The 22,279-nt window shown below is 37.0% G+C and overlaps 1 protein-coding gene across 1 annotated transcript in view; it reads left to right on the top strand.

The window, feature by feature from the left end:
• The first annotated feature begins 4,798 nt into the window (after positions 1-4,798).
• anapc1 (anaphase promoting complex subunit 1) overlaps positions 4,799-22,279 on the top strand; it is a 58,906-nt gene continuing 41,425 nt past the window's right edge. The window contains exons 1-22 of the mRNA XM_013910982.1: positions 4,799-4,995; positions 5,790-6,029; positions 6,381-6,545; positions 6,764-6,806; positions 6,892-6,989; positions 8,422-8,504; positions 8,761-8,834; positions 8,919-9,061; positions 9,140-9,297; positions 9,556-9,684; positions 9,767-9,985; positions 10,360-10,455; positions 10,555-10,645; positions 11,456-11,521; positions 11,658-11,795; positions 11,912-12,055; positions 14,576-14,636; positions 16,886-16,941; positions 17,780-17,911; positions 18,217-18,291; positions 20,139-20,258; positions 21,043-21,212. Coding sequence (XP_013766436.1) covers positions 5,814-6,029; positions 6,381-6,545; positions 6,764-6,806; positions 6,892-6,989; positions 8,422-8,504; positions 8,761-8,834; positions 8,919-9,061; positions 9,140-9,297; positions 9,556-9,684; positions 9,767-9,985; positions 10,360-10,455; positions 10,555-10,645; positions 11,456-11,521; positions 11,658-11,795; positions 11,912-12,055; positions 14,576-14,636; positions 16,886-16,941; positions 17,780-17,911; positions 18,217-18,291; positions 20,139-20,258; positions 21,043-21,212 — 2,477 coding nt within the window. The 5' untranslated portion in view covers positions 4,799-4,995; positions 5,790-5,813. The remainder of the gene's footprint in view (positions 4,996-5,789; positions 6,030-6,380; positions 6,546-6,763; positions 6,807-6,891; positions 6,990-8,421; positions 8,505-8,760; positions 8,835-8,918; positions 9,062-9,139; positions 9,298-9,555; positions 9,685-9,766; positions 9,986-10,359; positions 10,456-10,554; positions 10,646-11,455; positions 11,522-11,657; positions 11,796-11,911; positions 12,056-14,575; positions 14,637-16,885; positions 16,942-17,779; positions 17,912-18,216; positions 18,292-20,138; positions 20,259-21,042; positions 21,213-22,279) is intronic.

Here is a 22,279-nt window from a genome sequence, read left to right as displayed (position 1 = left end):
AAAACAACATTTGGTGTGACCACCCTTTGCCTTCAAAACAGCATCAATTCTTCTAGGTACACTTGCACAGTTTTAAGAGGGAACTCAGCTGGTAGGTTGCTCCAAACATCTTGGAGAACTAACCACAGATCTTCTGTGGATATAGGCTTCCTCACATCCTTCCTCACTTCCAGTACTTCTTTCTCTTCTTTATGCTGAAGATAGTTCTTAATGACTTTGGCTGTATGTTTGGGGTCATTATCCTGCAAAACGAATACATTTGGGACCAATAAACAATTATTTATATTTCTGAAAGCATTCTTTGTTTAAAGCAATTTACACCTGTCTAAAACATTCGCACAGTACATAGTATATGTATATATACATTTATATATTAATCTTAATGGTTTATTAATCTACTGAGACTTCATATTTAATCTTACTCTAACTTTTTAAATGACACCATGAACACATTATGCATTAGCTTTTTTTTTATCAAGAAAAACATGTATGTCTCTATTTCTAAATCACATACTAAGGGGAGTAACACATTATAAAAGTGCTCTGACCTTCCCCTCCTGCCTGTCACCAACATTTCCCACTACTTAAGATTCGTCAGAGTATTTCTGTAAGTGGCATGACACAGAGCTGTACTGAAAGTCTGAGGTGTACAGCCCATGTAACATACCAGTTTACACTCTCACAAACATCTCCACGTATTTATAAATCATCCAGTTCTATTAGACTGTCATAAACAAGTTTAACTTTTAAACACGAAAGAAATAGTAATGAAAAAAAAAAAAGAAAAAGAAAACTAAACACTCAAAATTAACACATTTATATTACTCATCCCTCTGAAATTGACATTAATTATTCTTCAGGGGAATTAAATTTGCATTGTTTTTAAGTGTCAAACCTAACCTTACAATGGAAGTGGTAAACCTGCATTTTATAATTTTATAATTTATAATAACCTTGCATGAGAAGTGACTGAGGATACTGAATGTAAAACTTAAACTTAAAGTACGGAGCTTTAGACACCCTTCAATATAACATATCCACTACTGAGAGGCTTGAAAATGACCATAAAGTGGAACCAAAGCCTCTCTTACATAATGTAAACAAAAACTGAAATTTTTACGTTTAGGACAGGTTGCTGAAATACATTCGATTATGTGGGTGCTTCTGATGTATTTGTCAAACTGCTTTTTAAGCAGTAACTGAGCAACAGCTGTGATGGAGTGAAATGTTACAAAGAGCCATCAGTCTACTCAGATACTTTCTTCGCTGCTCACTTGGAACATTTAAGCAATTTCTCTCAACTGCTAGAGTGCGACTTTATCAGTGTCCCTGCCCAGCCGGCTACAGTGGGTCACCACAACCCCTCAGTAATGAAGTCCGAGCATCTATGGCAAGATGAGCTCACCAAAAAGAGCCAATCTGCCACAGCTAAAAGAGTGTAATGAGGTATCTGTCATGGTTATATGAGCGTTATATGTTGAGATATAGTGTTGTAAAGTCTTCATTTTCATGGAAAGGCAGCGAGAAAAAAATCCAATTTTATCCAATAAAATAACAACTTGTGCAATAATTCTTTCTTGGATTTGTTCTTTTGTACTCAGCAACACCTTAGAAGGTTGCTCTGCAGTAGAATTTACATAAATCAACTCTGTTACTACAACTTTTACTGTTTATATAGTTTTTCTTAGGGCCAAATAAGTCAAGCTGATATATGAAAAACACATTCTTATTTATAATGCCATGGAATTTAATGATCCTTGTCTTTTTCTAAATGAGGAAACTTTGTTTATGACAACAAAATCATCAGGTGAAGTTATGAAATTTTGTGTGTTGATCGATTAATAGATGATCCTTGAGAGTTAAAAACGTTTTCCTCCCTAAAAAATATTGTATTAGTTAGAAATTAGGAATTAGTAATCACTACATTTTTGCTAATTAATTGTTGTCCAGTTACTTTTGAGAGTCTGAAAATGGGAGACTGTACAAAAACCAATGCAATTCCTAAACATTTCATATGACAATATACGATTTATTAAACCCACTGCAATGAATTAAAGCTGAATCTTCACTTTCTTTACATCTTGATTGCCCGATTTAAAATCAGTGTGTTGGTATACAAATGCAAAATTACAAAAATTGCATTTTTGTCCATGTATTTAAGGATCTACCTGTAAACATTTTACAAGGGCAACAACCTGCCATGGAAGAAGAAGAGGAGAAATGATGTGGACTGCACATTCTTTTAGTATTAGAAACATGCTTATAAGTCCAAGCTTGTTTAGCAAGTGGGTGCCATGGTCCTCAGTGTTTGACCCAGTGTTTTGAGTTTGTTATTCTTTGTTCTTAGTTAAGAGTTTCTTCTCATTTATGATTTCCTGTGATCTTGGAATGAAGGAGTTTTTTGGTTCTTGGTTATAATTTAGTCCTCAAGTTTCAGTTAATGTCTATTTTCAACAAGCATTCTACTTAGGGTTATTTGATTTAGTCTCTTGTTATTTTCTTAGCTTCCCTGTTTGTGTCAATTTTGCATGTTATTCATTGTCTCAGTGTTTTTATCTTTTATTTTGCTGGTCACTTGTCGTGTTAGTTAGATTCTGTGGCTGTTTCTTTGCTCCCTAACTACCTCATATGTGTATTTATGCCCTGAGTTTTCCTTAGTTCTTTGTCATGTCCTCCCTCACTTGTTGTGTGTCTCCCTGCATTGTGTTCTAGTGTTTTCTGCCCCTGTTTAGGTTTGTTCTGTGAGCTACCAGCAACATAACAGAGTGTTTGAGTTGACTCTCGTACCCCATGTTCTGTATTTCGGTCAAAATCCTGCCTGTTACATAACTGAACAGGACAGAGAACTGTAGAAAATATGCAGATGCCGAGAAGTGCAAAAGATTTTTGGCAGTATTTGTTTTTATTTCAGTATAATTAATGTTTTCTTTTTGCGATCAGCATCTGGAGAGTATTCACTGATACAGATCAGTCAATTATACTCAGAATGAGGCAATAGTTTGGGGCAGAAGTCATTTAGTGTTAGTGAAAGCATGCAGGAGAGGATGATGAGAATTCAATTTAGAGCCAAAAATTGGTGTTATTTTCAGGCAATTATGTGAAATACACAATAGACCGGGAAAAGACAACAGCTGTTAGTCAGAGATGGAATAACATTCTCTCACTTTATTTATCTGCCTTCCCTTCCCTGACAGACACATACTCCCCAGTGAGCTGCAGTGATATCATTTGGAAGAGTTAACTCATTCAGATCATACCTTGTTGCAGTGCGACATCCATCACATCCATGAGCACCGAGCCACTCCCAGCTTCCTACATCAGTGTATTTTCTCATGACTACGTTGTGCAGACTTTGATTTCTTTGAGGCAGAAGGATGAAATTCATGACATAACTGCTCTTAATAATATTGGAGTAGGCCTAAATGTTTTTTTTCTTACAAATAACTACAGTAATGATGTAAACTATAGCTTTTTAAACATAGCAAAACGTGTTGTTCAAAATGTGATTAGAAAATTAATAAAAGAAGTTAAACATTTAAACAGATGTGATATTCTTTTAAATGTAACATAAAAATGACAGTTTCCTTTGAATATTGAGTCTAAATATCTGTGTGACTTTGAAGACATGCTGTTAATCACCCACTACTTCCCCCATTAAATATCAGCATATTTACTCCTAATTGAGGTGACAGTTATTTTCTCTGCTCTGTTTATTAATATCCTCCAAGTTTAACATCGTCATCAAGTCTGAAAGTCTGAAAGTCAAACATCACTATTTGAGATGTGGACGGTTTTTGCATCTAAACCTCATTTTGGTTATCAACTAATTTAAATAATTTTCAATGTTTTTTTCAATTTTGTTTCATGTATTTTATTTAGCATACAAATAAAAAGTTAATTAATTAATTAAGTAATTATTAATTAAGTACTGAAAAATACATCTGATCTGTTCAATAAACCGAAATAGCTGTCAGCCAGGTCAGAACAGTTACTGTTGATGGTTATTTTTAAGCGTATTATAAACATACAAGAAATTAAATATAAATATTTCATTATTTTAAGTGCAAAGGATTTCATCCTCAAAAATCATGGTTGTTGTCAAACCACTGTAGTCACTCTGGAACACTTACAGTGGAACTATTATGGTCACAGTATATTTAAACAGAGGGACTTTGCATTATTCACAGTTCTATCATATATTAGACCTTGGTGAAATGTATTCGCTGTCTATAAATATTTTAGATGATCTTTCTTTAAAGCCATCCTTCTTTTAAACCCAATTTGTTCTTATAGACTGGCCCTCACATATAGAAGGATTGAACAGCAGAAATATGGGGATAATGCATAATCAAATTGCAGCTTTAAATAACTTTAATAGATATTCAAAAACATTTTATTGCTACAAGACATAATATTTGTAGTATTATGCAGTATTATTTATATCCTCGACATCTCTGAGCCTCTTGCTTTCCTTTCCGACAGCTTTCACCTTACTGGAAGCCTCAAGTGCAAATTTACCAATGGTCTCTAATAGTAAATGTCCCTAAAGAAAGACATAAACAACTGAGTTTCATTTTATTTATTTATTTTTCATCTTCATATATCTATATATACCTAGATTTTCTACAAAAACTATTATTTTATTTTTTAAATTATATTTTATATAAATTATATTATATTTTTAATTTATGGCTGAATTACTTACATAAGACATCCTGATCATCAGTCTTTCACAGCAGTGTCCATAGCTCTGACGGAGGCAGCCTATCAGATGTCAACATATCGCCTCCTCGCTGCTGATTGGCTGACTCGTGGAGGAATGGGATGTCGGGACAGCAAAGATGTCCGCGCTCATTTGAAAACCTGCTATAGGCGAATACGGAATTTGCCACTTGTTTTTATGTTTGTAGGGTGACAACGTTGTGCTCAAGCGAGACGCATTGAAAGGAAAGATAAGGACTCCGCGACAAGGGCCAGACTATTCCTTATTATCAGGTTAGGGGCTAAATGTCTCCTTGTAAGCTGAAAGCTAGCTGCAGCTAACGATAGCTAGCATGCTAGTCGGGCCGTTTCAATGGTGTTTAGTGTCAGCATGCAGACTCATAGCTGACTGTCAAGTTGTATATTTATGTAATTTACAGCGTCTTAGTTTCTGTAGAGTACCGAACTTTGTTTAGGGGAGTTTTTGAGGTAAGAACTTCCAGCTAACTTCTAGCATGTCGCGTCTATCAAAGTCAACAGAAACTTGCTACCGTGGAAGTCCTGTGGAAATTGTTAATGAGATTTCTATCTCCTACTATGTTGACCCCTCTAACGGGATAGTTTTAGTAATAGTAAAGGTCCAGTGAGCCTGCTTCAGCCAGCTAAGTTGTCGATGTGTTAATAGAGAACATTTTTTAGCCACCAGTAATGCAATCTGTCCTTCAGTCAAGTAAATTAAATAAAGTTATTTACGCAGAGGAAGTGTATTTACACCTCATCTTATACTCACTGGTATTCACAGTACTTTACAGATAAGCTACTGATAAAAGTGATGTCATCATTAATGTTATAAAGAGAAAATGACAGAAGAGAACAGTTTATGTGAAACTCTTTGTTCTTAAGTACTACAATAAACTTGTCTCGAGGATCTATACTTTATTTTTTATCGTATTAAATAATGGATATGAATACTACAGCTAAACGGACTGGTATGGCGCAAATTGGTGATGCTCTTCAGTTGTGTCTGAAAAAAGGTCTTGCTTGCTTTTAAATACTGTTATTTATACCTCAAACTCTGTTCTTCCCAGAAATAATGCTGATATCTGAAACTCATGTCGGAAGTCGTGTATGAAGAGACAGCCACGATGATTGCCGCAGGGGAATTGCAGTCATTTGTCCCGTTTGGCCGCGAGCACTGCAGGAACCATCCAAACGCCTTCAACCTGCAGCTCAGAGAGCTCCAGCCTGCCTCCGAGCTGTGGGCATCAGATGGTGCTGCTGGCCTGGTGGGGTCCCTGCAGGAAGTCAGTCTGCAGGAGAGAGAGAGGGTGAGAGTGTCTAGTATTATGACCTATAATTTTTCATAATAGGAGTGGGCCATCTAACAGTCTTATTTAATGGATAGCCTGAATTGTTCTCCTGACCTGCTCTTCAGAGGAACTAGTGTGTATTAAACAGTAAAAATATAAGAAGGAAAATGGTAAATAGAATACACTTAAAGCGTTTAAATTTGTTTTTTCATTAACATATCTTTAATTACTTTAAATCTTTAATGATTTTTTTACACTAATATAGTCAGTGCAATTGTTACAACACTGCTGCACTGCAGTACTTAATGTGTTTTTAAGCTCAAATGTGGTTTTGATTTGGTTTTTGTGTTGATGTGTTTTGAATGACAGGAATTTTGGCAGCTTAGGAAGGGCTGCAAGGGAGTCAAAGAGGAAGATGTGGAATTTGAAGAAGAACTCTATGCAGCAGGAAACGTGGTTGTCTGGAGCCAGGGTAGTAGGGCTCAAGCTTCCAGTGTATATAAGGCCTTCACTGTTGACAGCCCAGTGCAGCAGGTCTGTTTCTGATTGTTTTGTGTACTACATGGTCTCTCATAATTGTGCTTGTCCATTCTCATTTCTAAGGGCAAATGAGGGACCATCTTGTTTTCTGTCAGGAATCAGTATGGCTTTTGCTTTACTATATAGATTGTATATCACCCACGATGATTGTCAGGATTCTGTGCTCTAAGACTTGAAACAGTTTTTTGTTTTTTTTTTTGTATTATCTCCAGGCCTTGTGGTGCAACTTTGCTGCTCCTCACAAGAAGAATGATGGTACTGTGTCTTTTTGTGCAGTTTTTTGCTTATTCATATTGCAGTCCTGATGAACAAAACACAGAATGTTTTTAATGTTTTGCAGATGAAGAAGTGGAGCTCACAGTGTGTATTGTCCAGAGTAGCTGTGTTAATGTTCACACCATGACTGGAAAAGACTTCATCTCACCACTGCCGTTCCAGGTGAGGTATAGAGCAATATTAATGGGGAATGTTTATATCCAGCGAAAGAGATGGGTCTACACATGAGCCACAAAATTCTTTTAAATCTGTGTGACTCAGTTGGACCTCCACTACCTAAACTTTCACCTCAACACAGATGCAAGCTGACATGCAGCAGTAACTGCAGGCTTCTTTGTGTGTCTCCCATGTTCCAGAACACTGCTGAATAAAAGGATAATTTGATTAGTGGATGCATAAGTCTCTGAAACATTACCCCACCTGGCTGCTGAACTAAAACCACACAACCCACCACGTTTGGATTAGGGATATTTCTCAGAGCCATTATTGGTTAACCATTTTCTGGTTAACCAGTAATGATAGAAAATTTGCATCACTGATAGTGGGAAGTAAGTGTGTGTGAGTTTATGTGTGTGCATAGCTTTGTGTATTTACGAGTGTCTTTCACTCAGTAGTCTGTTGCACACCAACAAAATATAATTTGATTTCAGGATGTGTTTTCAACGTTTGAGTTTTGTTTTTTTGTTTTTTTAAACTTGAGGCATTCGTGATAAAGCATTTGATATTTTCTTACGGGAAAGGTTGGACATACACTCTTACTAATTAACTGAATTTAATAAAGGGGCAAGCAAATCGTGGGTTGGTGTTGTGAGAAAGGCAAGAAACACCTTGTGAGAGCCTTTGTGACAGGAAGAATCCCCACTGCTGTGGTGTCCCTGACACTGAAGCTCTCAGGGTGTTGCACTTTTCTTAACCTTTCAGTGCTGTTTTTAAGTGGCAGAGAATATCATTAGTATTAGTTTCAATAGAAAGTTATTCAAGATAATTTAAAAATGGTACAAGTAACCATTTTTTAAATAAGAATTTTAATAGCTGGGATGTAAAATGCAAAGTTTTGTGAATATTGTCAGTTTTTCAATATTCATTTATATAAGGCTGTATTAAACTACTCTAGGAAAGCAAAGAAAACAAGTGGCACCTCTAGCCTTAAAATAAATATCTGACAGAGACTTTATTCATGATTGTTGGACAAAATTTAACCTAACTATGAATTTTATTATTTACTGGTCAGGATGGATCTGTGTAAACAGAATGCAGTTTTTTGCATTGTTTTAAATGCAGGTCAAAATATTGAATGGTTTAGCATTTAAGGGGGCTATATGGACACCCAAGTTTGTGAATGCAATAACTTAAGAATGAAGTCACATAGGATTTTGAAAATTATACCATCGGTGTATCTACTAAAAATCTTGTACTAGTTTGAATCTCAGAAACCTTGACCTCATGAGAACAAGGCGATGTAAAATTTGGAAATTCATACTTCTACTAGGAGGCTGGGGAGTACCATCGGCTGCCATCAGTGTTTTTAAAAATTGTTGATACCAGACATCTGTTAAAAATGTTTCATGAGTCTGTACTGTCTTTTCTTTTCAAGGTGTCAAATGTGTGGGCAACAAAGTTTGGACTTCTTATGGAACGTAAAAGCACAGCAAATGATGCACATTTCAGCCCCCCTGGGTATGTGCTCACACTCTGCACTTGCAATCACATGCCTTCACAAGTACATTTGTATCTCTGTATCTCATTGTATCTCATTGTACAACTGTATAGTGACAATAAAGGCATTCTATTCTACATGACACGTTTCGATTAATCAGTGCATCCATGTGAAATAATGTAGTGACAGACATTTCTACACTGACCTACATACACAAACATAAAGTATATAAACGAGGGATTGAGCTCTTATTCCACCCCCCCCACCCCCATACAGGGAACCTCTGCCCACAGTTTTCAGCATGCTGCATCCTCTAGATGAGATCGCACCAGTTGTGTGTAAACCTGCAGGTATGAGACACTGATCTTCTCAGAATGAGATCTTGTGAACGTATTTCATATTTTTCCTGAATTTGTGTGTATTCTTTTTTCCAGGCCTGTTTGAAGGCCGTGTGCAGTATGTGTCTGACTCGGCCATGAAGATAGTGTTCACCTGCTGTCAGCCGTCTATAGTTGTATCATATGACACAGTTCAAGGAATACACTCTGTCTGGACTCTGCGCAAAGTCACACATGATGTGAGTGATCATGAATACACACAAAGACACTAAAACCAACTAAGTTCTTCCTAAACTAAAGCCTTTTAACCCTGTCAGGAGCGCTCTACAGTCCTGCGGTGTCCGGCAGAACCGGCTGGGACACCGTTGGGTCTGATGGCTTCAGGCTTTCTCACTTCTCATTTGCGGAATGTCTCCCGTCATGACTCCCCTGGTGGCACTGGTCCAAGTGGGCATGGTCTTGGGACTGGAACAAGGTACTGAAAGTGGAGCAGCCTAATCAAGTGATTAGCAGACGGGCAGGAATTAGTTAGCGTCTTGTTACATTTCTGAGTAAAGCAAAAGTCCCACTGTCTAAAGACAGCTCCTCAGTTATTGGGGTTGCTGCTGTGTCATACAGACTGAACAATAAAGTGATACTTAATGGATTATATTGCCTTAAAAATAATTACAAGTTAAAAACTTGGAGACCAAAACGTCAGCATCTGACCTGGTTACTGTTTTTCTTCCTGCAGTGCTGTTGGTTCCAGCTCTCCCCTCCACTACAGTGCTTTGCACAGCCACCAGAGCAGGATTGTCACATCCTCACCAGGAACTCACTCTCGAGTTCATTCTCCGAGTATATCCAACATGGCCGCCCTCAGGTGAGGTTAACCTAGCCAATGAGGACCATACCCATAATAGGTAAAAACTGAAAAATGCTTATCCCCTGTCCTCCTGTCTCAGCCGTGCCCACTCTCCAGGCATGGCAGCTCCATCCTTTTCAGGTGTGGCTCGTTTCAACACGTCTTTGCACAGCTCATCCCCCAGGGGGCACCATGGCTTGTTAGCATCTCCCAACAGTACTATCAATGAGACAGTGTTGGTCCCAGAGATGGAACCTATCATACCTGACCTCTGCATGGAGCAGCTATGGAGTGAGGCGGTCACTGCTGGCTCCAACAGGTAATTGGCAGCATTGAAATCTAACTTCAAAGCTTTTGACTAGTTTTAGCTCAAAGGTCGCTCTTAAAAATGTAAAAATTGCTTTTAAGCCTGTAACTCTTTTGTCGTATTGTAAATGTGAGGCTATTTTAATCAGTAAAGGAAAAAACAATAAGCAATGAAAGCTTGAATGGTCTTGCAAAGTTGTTCATTAGCCTTTAGATCAAAGTTTGTGAGCAACTTGTTCTTTGTGTTTGCATAATACACAACTTTTTTTTTTTTAAAGACATCATTTGTATTCTATGTAATACAGTTCTTTCTGTTGCTTTAGGCTGTTCCAATTTAGCAAATTCTGCTGTTTGACATCAGTTAACATCTCTTTTTACCATTTACAGGGAAATGAGCAGCCAGGCATCTAAAGTATTCCTGACCTCTGATCTCTGTGAGAATCATTACCTGTGTTTCCTGGTGGAATCTCACCAACAGCTCAGGTAAACAAACATACACACATCTTTGTCCACCCTAATTTGTTGTGAAATGTGAGTTCACAAGTTAACTTTTTTTTTTCATGATCATTTTATTTACTGCAGATGTGTGAAGTTTATTGAGAGCAATGATACGTCACAGCTCATCTTCCCCTCTGTCACAACCATCCCTGCTAAAGATGCGGAGCCTCTGCAGGTGCATTATAAAATTCTATCATTGGAGAGTTGAAAGGGAAAGCGCAAAAGTTAAAACGGGGGAAAACGGTATTCATTAGAGTCAAGAGTCTGTATGAAGTTTATGGTGCTGTACTGTGCTGAAAATAGCCCTTAGCAGGCTCTTCCACCTTAACAAATTGTTGCATGGGTGGTGTAAAGTTGTAAACATTGTGTAGGAGGCCTTCCTGTATTTTTATTTTTTTTATTTTTTTTTAAATCTTATCCGGATGATTACAAGTTTTGCAAGATATAATTAAGGTTTTCCTTGCTACCTACAGGAACTAATGTGTGTATATACATGAGATAAATCTGTTCCGCAAAGGATTTTGTGAAAAACTGTAATTAAAACTTTAAAAATAAAACTGTAATTATTTATCATAGTGGCGGTTATGTCCGGTCCATGCCTATCAACAAAGTCTAATAGCAAAATGTTTTTTCTAGTTTAGATCAGGTTGGTCATTCTTTCCTGAAACGTTTAGTTTTCTCCATCGTCTGGATGGTAAAACTACCATGTGACCTGAGGTCTCCCAGGAAAACTATGGAGTTGGATGCTTGAATTTTGGAGCAGAAACCAGTGATTTATGTTTATTCATTATCATTTCAACTTTTAAGTTATTTTTTTAAGTATGCACATTTACAGGTTCTAGCATCTTGTGTGAATATTTGATAATTTTCTTTGTATTAAGTTGTTGACAGTTGGGGAAATTACAGCAGGTTTTTTTTGTTTGTTTGTTTGTTTTTTTTGGAGTAACATTCAACGTGTTTCTGACAATGAAACTTTGCTCCTCAGAGTATAGATGCCATGCTAGTTCTGGAGGCCTGTGGTAGTTTGGTTCTCTATACAGGAATCACCAGGGTAAGCACAGCTGCCTTTGCTTCCTGTAGATGACAATTGAGTTCTCAGATTTTTTGATTTATTTATTTATTTATTTTTTTTAATTTTTTTTAACGGTGTAATGAATCATGGGATTGCTTTCTTGGCTGTCATGTAGGTCAGCAAGGTGTTTGTGCCTGGACTGTTGTCACCCTCCTTCAGCCTGACCAATCACCTCCCTCACCGCAGCACTCCAGTGGAAACTGTTAGCACACCAGCTAATGCTGGCAGTAGGCATCTCCAAAGACTTGATGAGGTATTAACATGCATTGTAAATGCACTTTTCTTTGCTTTTTAAGTGTGTACCGGTACTGTATATCTGGTACATTTGACTCCTTTGGTTCACCTCTCTATTTTAACACCTCTCTTCAGGATGCCATGCCTTCACCAGTGACAGGTCTAAGGGGTCCAAACATTAAACACCATGATGCTTCCTTTTTGGAGGATTACACATTTCAGCCAGCCACACCCTACATCAATGCCTTACGTGATCCTGTCTGCAACCGGGTGACTCTGGTAGGTTTTCTGTGTTTAACATAGATGGCATTGATCCCTTTTTTTCCCTCAACAATAGGTAAAATGTGTGTTTTGTAATCAAGGGGAATTAACTCAGATGATCGGTCATCCACACACTCACAGTCAGTACAAGAAACAGATGATGTAATCAAATCAAAGCCAAAACAAAACACAAGTTCAAATTAATGTTTGGTGTCCTAATTTTTTAACTCATCTGAGTTTAATGACATATACAGAGCTGATTATTAGAAGGGGACTTTTCGGATACAAACTGCCAAAAGATGGTTGTCAGCTGTCAGTGCAGTGGAGGGTAAAAACGCATCAAGTGAAATTTGGACTGACTGCTACCGCACCACGACAACATAGTGAGACTCTCCCTTAAGGTGTTGTTTCTTGTTTCTCATGTCTATCTGTGTCTGCACAAGTGATTCAGGCACATTCATATTTGTGAATGACGGTTACAAAAGCAACGTTGTTCGTGTTTCTGCCTCTTGGGTTAATCCTGTCAGACTTGGTCTAGACACTCTCTTTAGCTCCAGGACTTTACATTATTCTCTAAGTTACACACCAGCCAAACATCACTGTTTCTTTCTCTTATACATCATCAGAAAGCTTTCTGTCTGCAGGCTGCTGCTCTTTTGACTTTGCTCATTGAATTTCTGTTTGAGACCTCAATATGTCAATCCAGAGACTAATTGTTCCTAATGCGGCGCACTGGACTTTTCAAACCTCCTGCTCCTGTTGAGTTTCACATCAGGGTTTCTTTCATGAAAAGATGACAAGAACAGGACAAAACCTGCTGGAGAAAATGTGATGAGAGGTTTTGGTCTGTTTTTCCATCTAGAGCACAGCTATTCAAAATAATTGGAAATATACAGTTATAATCCTGGTGAAAATGTGAAAGTTGCATGCTCTCAGTGACTGATTTGGTTATTTTTCTTTTTAGCTGATGATATTAGCTGTGATGCAGCTGGTAGAATAATTGGATATAACTTGCTGCAACAGAAAAATGCTGCTGTATACATAATTGCAGGACAGGAAATGCTCGGAATTACCGCAACTTGTGAACTGATTACTCGTAAAGTATAGCAATAATAACATAGTAATAATAATTCAAGATACCCAAGGACACTTTACAATTGGATAAAACACATAATGGAAAAATGAAAAAATGAAGAAAAGTAAAACGAGTGCAAGCAATCATGAAATATTAAGTGAACCCTATAATTTATATCTTGTTGAGTTTTCTTTAGCATCAAGAAGCTGCTTCTTAGACTTGCACATCAACAGGAAGAATTGTTGGAGTGTTCATGTAACTGTTTCAGTTCATCAGTATTTCTGGGATGTCTTGATTAAACCCAGCAGAGAGAGGAAGTCATTTGGTTGAAGACGGGACTCTTTTGACTTGACCATTTCAACGCACGTTTTAAAAAATTCTGTTATTCTGTTGTTGACTTACTGGTGTGCTTTAGGTCATTGTCTTGTTGCATCACCAACACCACCAACTCTCCCAAGTTTCAGGTCACAAAGGCCCTGAAATCCACCTGAGGTACACCCTAGGAAGGTCGCCAGTCCATCACAAGGCTAATAGAGAGAGACAGTCCTCATTCACATTCACAGTCACACCAGAATTGGACACCAGAAATGCCTTGACCCGGCATAAAGAATACAATTTAGAATTCACGGTTCTTTTAACAAAGACTCAAGGCATCCCTAACACAACTAAACCATTCTTCAGAGTTGCGTAGACGTTTAGGTGTTGTTGTGCAGTGCTTTTTTTTTTTTTTCACTTCTAAACTCAACATTGTTAATTTTCACCGAAGGTCCAGGTTTAGCTTGCCTAACAACAAAGCAAAGAAGTTTTGTTAAACCTCCATTTTGTCTTTTGCAAACATGGGATGTTTTGTAATTATGTTTTTAATGGTTACTTTCTATTCTGTCCTTCAAAACTTTCCTTTTTCAATCTTTTTCTTATAATGAACACATGAACAAAGGTGTTAGCAAGTTTTACTTATGGTGTGATCTTTACAGGATGTACAGGCAGAGATTAATTATAGATGAAGATCAGACTACTTATTTTATGACAAATCAATACAGGAATCTTTATTTGAAATATTTCGAAGCATTTTGTTTCAAGTTATGGGTTGAAAATTTCATGTGTGTTGCACTTTTGACAAAATGCTGTAAGAACGCCTGATGTGACATCAGTGATTGGAGTAGTGCTTGAAAGTTTAATCAGCTTAAGTTGCAGCCAGGAAGTTTCTGACTGCATGTAATTAAATGTTATTTGCTGTTGTTTAGTGTTTCTGGCGAGTCTGTCTAGTATACCCGAAGACAATGAGTTATTGCACACACCAGTTTCTTTTTTCTGAGATTTGCAATCAGGCTTTCTCTGTTGAGGTCTTTTATCAGTTTTGTGCTCACAAACAGCTGTTTTGCACTGATATAAAATTGATGTGAAATTGAACTTAAAGATTATAATTTAAATGTATGCACAATCTGTCTCCACAATTTCTCCAGGAACTAAGCATTGGCACAATGCTGAGGATTTCTATCCCAGAGATTGCTACTTCAGACCTGGGTGAGTCACACATATATACATTTAAAAAAATTAATCAAAGAAACGCTCTCACACATTTAAGAGTTGACATTGCAGCCGACAATGTTGGCGTGTACATTTTAAGTGAGACCACACACAGATCGCTTAGTCAGTGCGGTGAGGTCCTTTAATTAGGTTTGAGAGCCTCTCTGCATCGTGTCCACAGTGACATATAATCTTGATGTCTTGAGGACCATTCTGAGGCAGACACTCACGGGCAGCAAGCACAAAACATTACACTGATAAACACTTTCACAACACCAGAATTGTTAATTTTTTTTCTATTTATTAAAGAGGATAGTTAAATCTATTGTAAATAATAGATGTAGCTCAAATCTTTATATATGGCTTAACAGAATGATGTTGTGCATCATAACTACTTCAGGAAATGGAAAGGAAAGGTCGTACATGTATGAACTGAAAGCGAAATGTGTGTCTGAACCTCTGGTAATAAAATATCTGGAAACAGATGGCCTGCTATGCTGAGGTGAATTGGAAAGATGACACAGTTGTTTTTAGATGTGCAGAAGCACAGATATCCACATCTGCTCTTATTGTGTAATCTCTTACACAGGCTTGATGTAAAAATTAGTCAACAAATCTATTTAGTGTTTTCACTGTTTTTAAAAAGCCCGTTCTTTTGCTAAACCATTAACATCAGTTCACAGTGGGAATAAAAATGGAGGGATCTTTTTCTTTTAAATCAGGTAGTACTAAAAGCTTTTAGCAGCTTTTATCTAAACAAATGTGGGGCAGCATCTTTGCCACTGCTGATAAAACCACTGTTGCCACTTCTTTTTTTTCTTTTTTTGGTTAAGGTTTTCACCTTTTGGCTTTACTGAAATGTCATTATCCTTTCAGTTGTTTAAAAGTACCTGCCGGGGGGGGGGTTTAATAACATTTTTAAGATCCAACAAACAGATTTGCATAATATATATTTTCTTGCTATGTTGTACCACAGCCTTTGATTATCTAATCAGCATTTTTAGATAATCATCCAAAGGTATTAACTTAAAAAAATAAATGCCTTTTTTAACTTTAAACCTTCCAAACTTTTCCAAAGATTCTGACTGTCTGCTCTGTCTGCTTCGTTTTCTTATGTAAGATTTTCCACATGAAATGGAAAATTACTGTTTGTTTTTCTGGAAAGTCCACTCAGCTGGTAAAACAAACTCTATGGTATAACAGCAGACAGACCTATTCATTTCCCCGATGATTTCATTTCCCAATAGCACATAGTAGCTGATGACCATGTACTTTGTAATAATTAAACTAAATTACAGATATTTTTTTTCTAACCAATTAACTTTGAGGTCAGCTGGATGATTTCATCTGTTGTCTACCACTAGTGGATCTACTGTGACCATGAACCTTCTCTTCTAGCTTTTGGTCGTTTTTATTTTTAAAGCCTTCATTGTCACTAAGCAGTGTGTATCACTCTTGCTGCCTTGTGTACCTGCCTTTGTGTCTTGTTCATATGTTGCTCTCCATTATTTTGTAATCGATCCTGTAGACAAGGCTTTCTTCCTCTAATGAAATGGCATTTAGCTACCTCTTTCTTGACCTTTCCAACTCTGGGTGTCCAATTAAGATTCCCAGTGATGTTGATTAAGCATCTGATTGGCCAGAGTTGTTAGGAGACATGGTAGCGCTAATTACTGTTGTTGTGGTAGTTAGTTTGTAATTTCCATTTTTCTTTTTGGGGGGTAGAGGATGATAGGTGGAAATTGTCAGATCAGGATGAGATTCATTAAAAAAAATCTGTTAAAAATAATTGTATTGCACTTTTTTTTGTGTGTTTGTTTCTAAACTTCCATTTGTCTGTGGTTGGTAACACAAGTATTAGAAAGTTTTAGCTCTAGTTTTACGCCTAGAATTCAGGCAGTGGTTTTACTGAATTTAACACTTTTACAATAACATTTCCACCATTTTCTACAGCTGAGAGAATCCAACCAGCAACCTTTTATGTATTTCATCTTTTCCTGTTTTGAAATTATTGCATCTTAGAAAAACGAATGTTTTGTTTTCTCACATTCTTAATGATTATTATTCTTAAACGTAATATAACTAATAAAACTGTACAATTGTTATCTAATTCCATCCATTATGTAGAAAAAATGTTAGTAAATGTCTGTTTTCTGAATTGCCTCATATGATTGTGAATTTCACACCTAACTACCATGAACTGTGACACTTTTGCTATTTCCCTTGTTCCCCTTCGTGTATTTCAGTGAGAAAGTGCCTTGAGGCATTTCGTTTTATCCTGCCTAAAGAAGCTGCTATGAAGGTTGGTGGAAGTGAACATGTGGAATTTCAGTTACAAATTATGTATTAGTTAAAAACTTGACATTGTGCGCAGACAAGCAAAGATTCAGAATAACAACTTAACCAGTCTGCCAATTATTTTAATTCAGTGCATTATTAACTCTACCAAGGAGGGGTGTGTGCGCGTGCGTGCGTGTTCGTTCAGATGGTTACTCAAAAAACTATTGATGGGTTTGCATGAAAATTCTACCTGTGATTGGTCAGTCTGGATCTGGATCTTTACCCATGATTGAATTTTTTGGGAAAGGTTTCACATAATTGAATTTCAGTCTGAAATGCATTTCAAACTGAAATGAAGGGCAAAAAAATTGGGAAAACTTGTGTTGATGGTCTTAAGTAAATGTATTTGCAATTTAATCCAAATCCAGACATCAAGAAGGATGGTCTGAATCTGGGACTTGTGTATGATATTGTGTAGGAAATTTTATACTCAGGAAAGGTAACCTCAAGCTGTGCTATTTATAAGCACTGAAACCTTTAGAGCGTAAGATCGCCATCATGTTTATTTAAATGTTACTCAGTCGTGGTTAGTGTACAGAGTATGACATCAGAGTTGACCAACTAACTCTCTCCAACTAATCAAGAAGGAAAAACAAAGAAGGAAATGTATACAATAACAGCCTCATTAGGCTTTGGCAGAAATTGTATAGGATCTCATTAGGTAGAGTAAGAGGCTGAATGACAAAATTATGTTTTTCAGGGCTTTATTTTCACACAAACATGCAGATATACTCTTTATTTTCATTGCAATGATCTAGAGAAACTCCATTTAGTTTTGCTAAATTCTTTAAATGCAACAGGTTTCGGTGAAATGGTATAACATCTACAATGCACCTGGAGGTCCCAGTGCCCACACAGAGTGGAGCCTGTTTGTCACCTGCTTCATGACACTGATGGGCTACAACACCGAGCGCCTGACCTGGACACGAAATGTGAGTCAGCATTTGTATTTTGTTTTTTAAACTGTAATTGTAATTTCCAGTTAATGTATTGTAGAAATGGCTTTCCAATTTGTTTCATAATTAATGACATTTGCAGTCATCCTGAGTAGATTTAAAAATGAAACTTTCAGTAAAAATCTTGTACATTAATACAAAATGATTCTTGGCAGCCAAAAGCCTGGTCTGCTTTGAACTATTTTTTTTTTAAATTCTTGACTAGAAAAATCCTATTGTGGCTTTAAACTGTAATTTGCATGTCTTGACCTTGCTCCCTGTCCTTCTTCCTACTTTCACAGCTGCATTTTGAAATGCCTCTCTCTCCAGTGATTGCAGCCAAGAAGGCTCGTCCCTCCGATGGAGGTTCTGATGAGGTGTGTTACTAAAGTGTGAGCTGTTGTGATGTTTTAGAGCACAATTATCAAGCTTTATTACAGCTTGTAGACTTATAATCCCTTAACAATCAATTATGCATGCAAGTGTTGTCTCACATAGTGAGACAGTGAAACAAGTGTTATAAAAGAAAACACAGCAAAAAGCAAGTGCTTCAATACTCTTGAATATACTTATATATTATACTTATATACTTTTGAATCCCCCAAATTGCAGATTTTAGAAAGTAATATATATCACTAATGATTTCTAGTCTCATGAAACATCCCTTGACTTCTTTCCATGTCTTAATTTTCTCAGTTACTAAAGTTACATTTGTTTTATATACTGCTTGTGGTGGCCCCTTGGCCAGAATTTCCTGGAAAAATAATTTCTTGTTTCTCTGTAAGAGTTCCCTGGTTAAATTAATTTTTACACTATTTTATATCATTTTTCTTTTTCTTTCTTATATTAAACAGTAATTTTAAAGGTCAAATTCATGCTTTAGAAACTGTTGTTTTGAAACTGTTTCAGCTGTTTTCATTTTAGCTTGTTTGCTGTTTACTTTTGCTATTGTGTTTATAAGTTTTAAGGACATAATAAAGCCTTTAACCTAAAGATTTTAAAAATACATTTTAGTAAAAAAAGAAAAAAAAAGAATCAACCAGAATACAGTCATGGAGAACTCTGTGTGATGGGAAATCCCAGTTTACTCTTAGGAGGAGGGCAGTGGGGGGGACTGTAATCTGTTCTACAATCCTAAACATAGTTACACATATTTGTGCTTTTGTCATTGAGGAGATTCACATTGGCACAATGTGTTCCCTTTCCCCTTGCTGTAACCCTAAATCTGAAACCCAAGTCTTAACCCTTGAAATGGCCCCTCCACAGTCTTCTTTAAATATTCCTAATTATTGGTTGGCTTCTTAAGTAATGTGTTCTCATTAGAGCAAAATATGGTTGGAAAATGTCAGTTAGCTGGAGGCTTAGGCTGTAGTGTGTGTGTGTGTGTGTGTGTGAGACCTGAAGAAATGTGTGAGTCACATTAGACTGGACGACAATGTCAGCTTCTTACCTCTGTTGTCTTCATGCTGCATCAAAGATGTAAAGATGAGGACAGAATTGTTAGAATTATTTCATTTCTGAAGGTTTTCCCAAGTCAGAGCAAAGTATGTTCAGCATAGCTTTTTCCAAACATCCCAATTTTTAATTTGGATACCTAAATTATTTTAGTTTGCCCACAGAAACACAATTATTTCACGAAAAACAAAATCAAACTGAAAAGTATAAGCCCCCCGATGATAGAATCGACCTTTGTCTTCAGTTCACCTCACACATTTTCAATAGGATCAGGGCTTTGTGCTGTAACATCCTTTTGGTCTTTAAAATCTAGTGCTTCATATTTTGGGTCATCGTTGTGTTGGCAGACGAACTGACAATCCAGACCCAGTTTGCTACTGACTGCTTGAAGTTTTCTTTCAAAACTAAATTGATGAAATTCCCAGTTCCAGTTCCATAATACTCCCACCACTGTGTTTCACTATAGGGATCATGTTCTTTGAATTGCATGCATCTCCCTTTTTTTTCTCCAAACTCATTCATCATTCATATTATTGTTTCTATTTTGCTAACGATCTGCATCCCCTTACCAATCAAATTATAAACAATGGAGAGCCATGAGTTGGACCAAAATGCGGTCTGTCTTGTCAAGTGACCAAATGCACAGAAATGTCTCAAAGATCATTTTGCAGTTCACATAACATTTTAATGACTGTATTTGATGTTTTGGTCTCTGGTTTTAAAAGCTATCTTTTTGACTGGTGTTTATCTTTGTTTCCTCTCCCTGTAGGACTGGGACTACTTGATAGGGTCCCATTACCACCGTCAGATGAATTTCTTGCCCGTTGCCACTTCACTGGATGCCAGTGGCAATAGTACAGTCACTTCAGAAACTGAAGGCCTGTGCGCTGTATGTACCAAACACTGGGTGAATCCACTGCATGTTCTTTGATTCTGTTTGTTTGTTGGTGTATTTGGGCTTAGTATTTACATTATGGGTATGATTTGTTGGAATAAGAGTTAATGCTCACAAATAGAGGTGTAATCAACCATACTTCTTCTTCCCTCACCACCTTATTTTTTTTTTCTCATTCAAATTTCCTGATAAAACAATGAGAGATTCCCAGCACACTGATTGTAGGTATATTCAGTATGCCTGCAGACTTTTGTGAACTAGCAAACTTTAGTCATGTTGATTTGACTGACCTTCTTTTGAGTCTCCTTGATTCTGTTTTCATAGCACTGCTGATTTGTATTGCTTTATACACAGAGGTGCTTTCTGTTGTTTAGCCTATATTCCTTGCTGTTATTGTTGTGGACAAAATAGTTCAAACATGAAATATTATTAGAAAAGGGAGCTCAACACTGCAACAATACCACCTTTAATTTGGTTAAAGGAAAACCACAGTAAGTAAAAAATTGTGCAAAGAACATAACACCGAATTTCATTTGGTGTTATTGAAGGGCTGCTGGAGCTCACCTTAACTGTGGGGACAATTCTGGCAAAGAAGAGCAAAAGACATTGGCATGCATTTACTTGTAGTCTTCCTGATTGTTTTTGCACGATGTCATGTCAGTATAAGTTTGCTGTTATATCTCCAGGCAATTACAAAATCTCCTGTTACATCCTGTTTAACCTGTTCCCCCTTTAATTTAATGTTTCTGCTCTTTCTTTTTGCCACTGAATGTCCTAGGCTTCTTCTCCCCCCAGTCCATCTCTGAAGTTGGACAGTTCAGCTCCTCTGTTCCCTCACATCCCTGCACTCTTCTATGTCCTCCATCTGCTCTATCAGGAACTGCAGCTGGATGAGCTGCAGCGAGCGAGAGCTTCATCACTAGTCTGCCTGCTGCAACAGCTGGCTAGGTAACCATTCTTCTAGCTGTCTGTGTGTGTGTTTGAGGTTTTTATGTTTCTTTTTTCTTGTATAAGGAAAGTAAGTTACATTCAGTTGGCTTTGGCTGTCCAGATGACCGAATCTTTCTATAAGATACTTGTCCAACATTTTTACAAGATCCTGTTTATTTTTATGAGGCGTAAAGAAATGCTAGCCTTGAGCTGGGCGACATTTATCAAAACAAACAGAACCTTGTTTAATTTTCCACTGGTGAACTCAAACCACGAGAAGAAAAGAAAAACACACATCATTGTTTTCTGTGAAAGCTTGTGTTGTGTGCCATCCATGCTCTTTACTGAGAAATATACTTCAGCAGGTTGTTAAGTGACCTCGGTTATTGGTGACAATGACAGTAACAGAATGGGGAGAGTGGGAGAATGAAGTACTCTTAGAGTAATTGGCCTGTATTGTCAGTATGTGGGTTGTTATGCAAATATGGTTCTAATGTTTGCATTCTCTGTACTTTATTAACTGGTTAAGCTGGTTAAATGATGATTCTGATGGTTTCATTAGGCATTTAACTGGCACGATAACAGTTTTAAATAAGTAATCTCAATGCCTTAAATGAGCAGTTGCTTTAATTTTCTTTGCAGAATTTACAGTGGAGTTTTAGGATGACCTGTTTTTATGTTAAATCTAAAACAACCTGTTAACATAATGTCAAGACATGACCAGTCTGTTTCCTCTGTGCCTGTGAATTGCAGAGACCAGTTTCTTTAGTTTTGAAAGCAAAAATGAATTTCAACTGTTTCAGCTTCAAGGCTAACTCCTAAACTTTTATCATAGAGCCATGCTATTGCATTGCATAATCATTGTGGTTTGTCATTATCTTCCTTAGTCTTGGTTGAAAAGGACATTGGATAAGAGCATATGTTGCTCTAGCAGATCCATACAGATATATTCAACATTAATGGTGCTTTAACAGAATGAACTAGTCACAAATCAACTTTGCAATGTGCTCTAATCCTCACTCATACCATCATGGATGTGCAGTAATAACAAACCTGATGGTGCTTCTTTAGCCCAGATGATACAA

This window comes from Pundamilia nyererei, unplaced genomic scaffold (genome assembly GCF_000239375.1).
Source record: "Pundamilia nyererei isolate P.nyererei 1_Seehausen unplaced genomic scaffold, PunNye1.0 scaffold00054, whole genome shotgun sequence".
NCBI lineage: Eukaryota > Metazoa > Chordata > Actinopteri > Cichliformes > Cichlidae > Pundamilia > Pundamilia nyererei.
The sequence above is the reverse complement of the archived record's forward strand: the minus strand, read 5'-3'. Positions and strand labels throughout refer to the sequence as shown.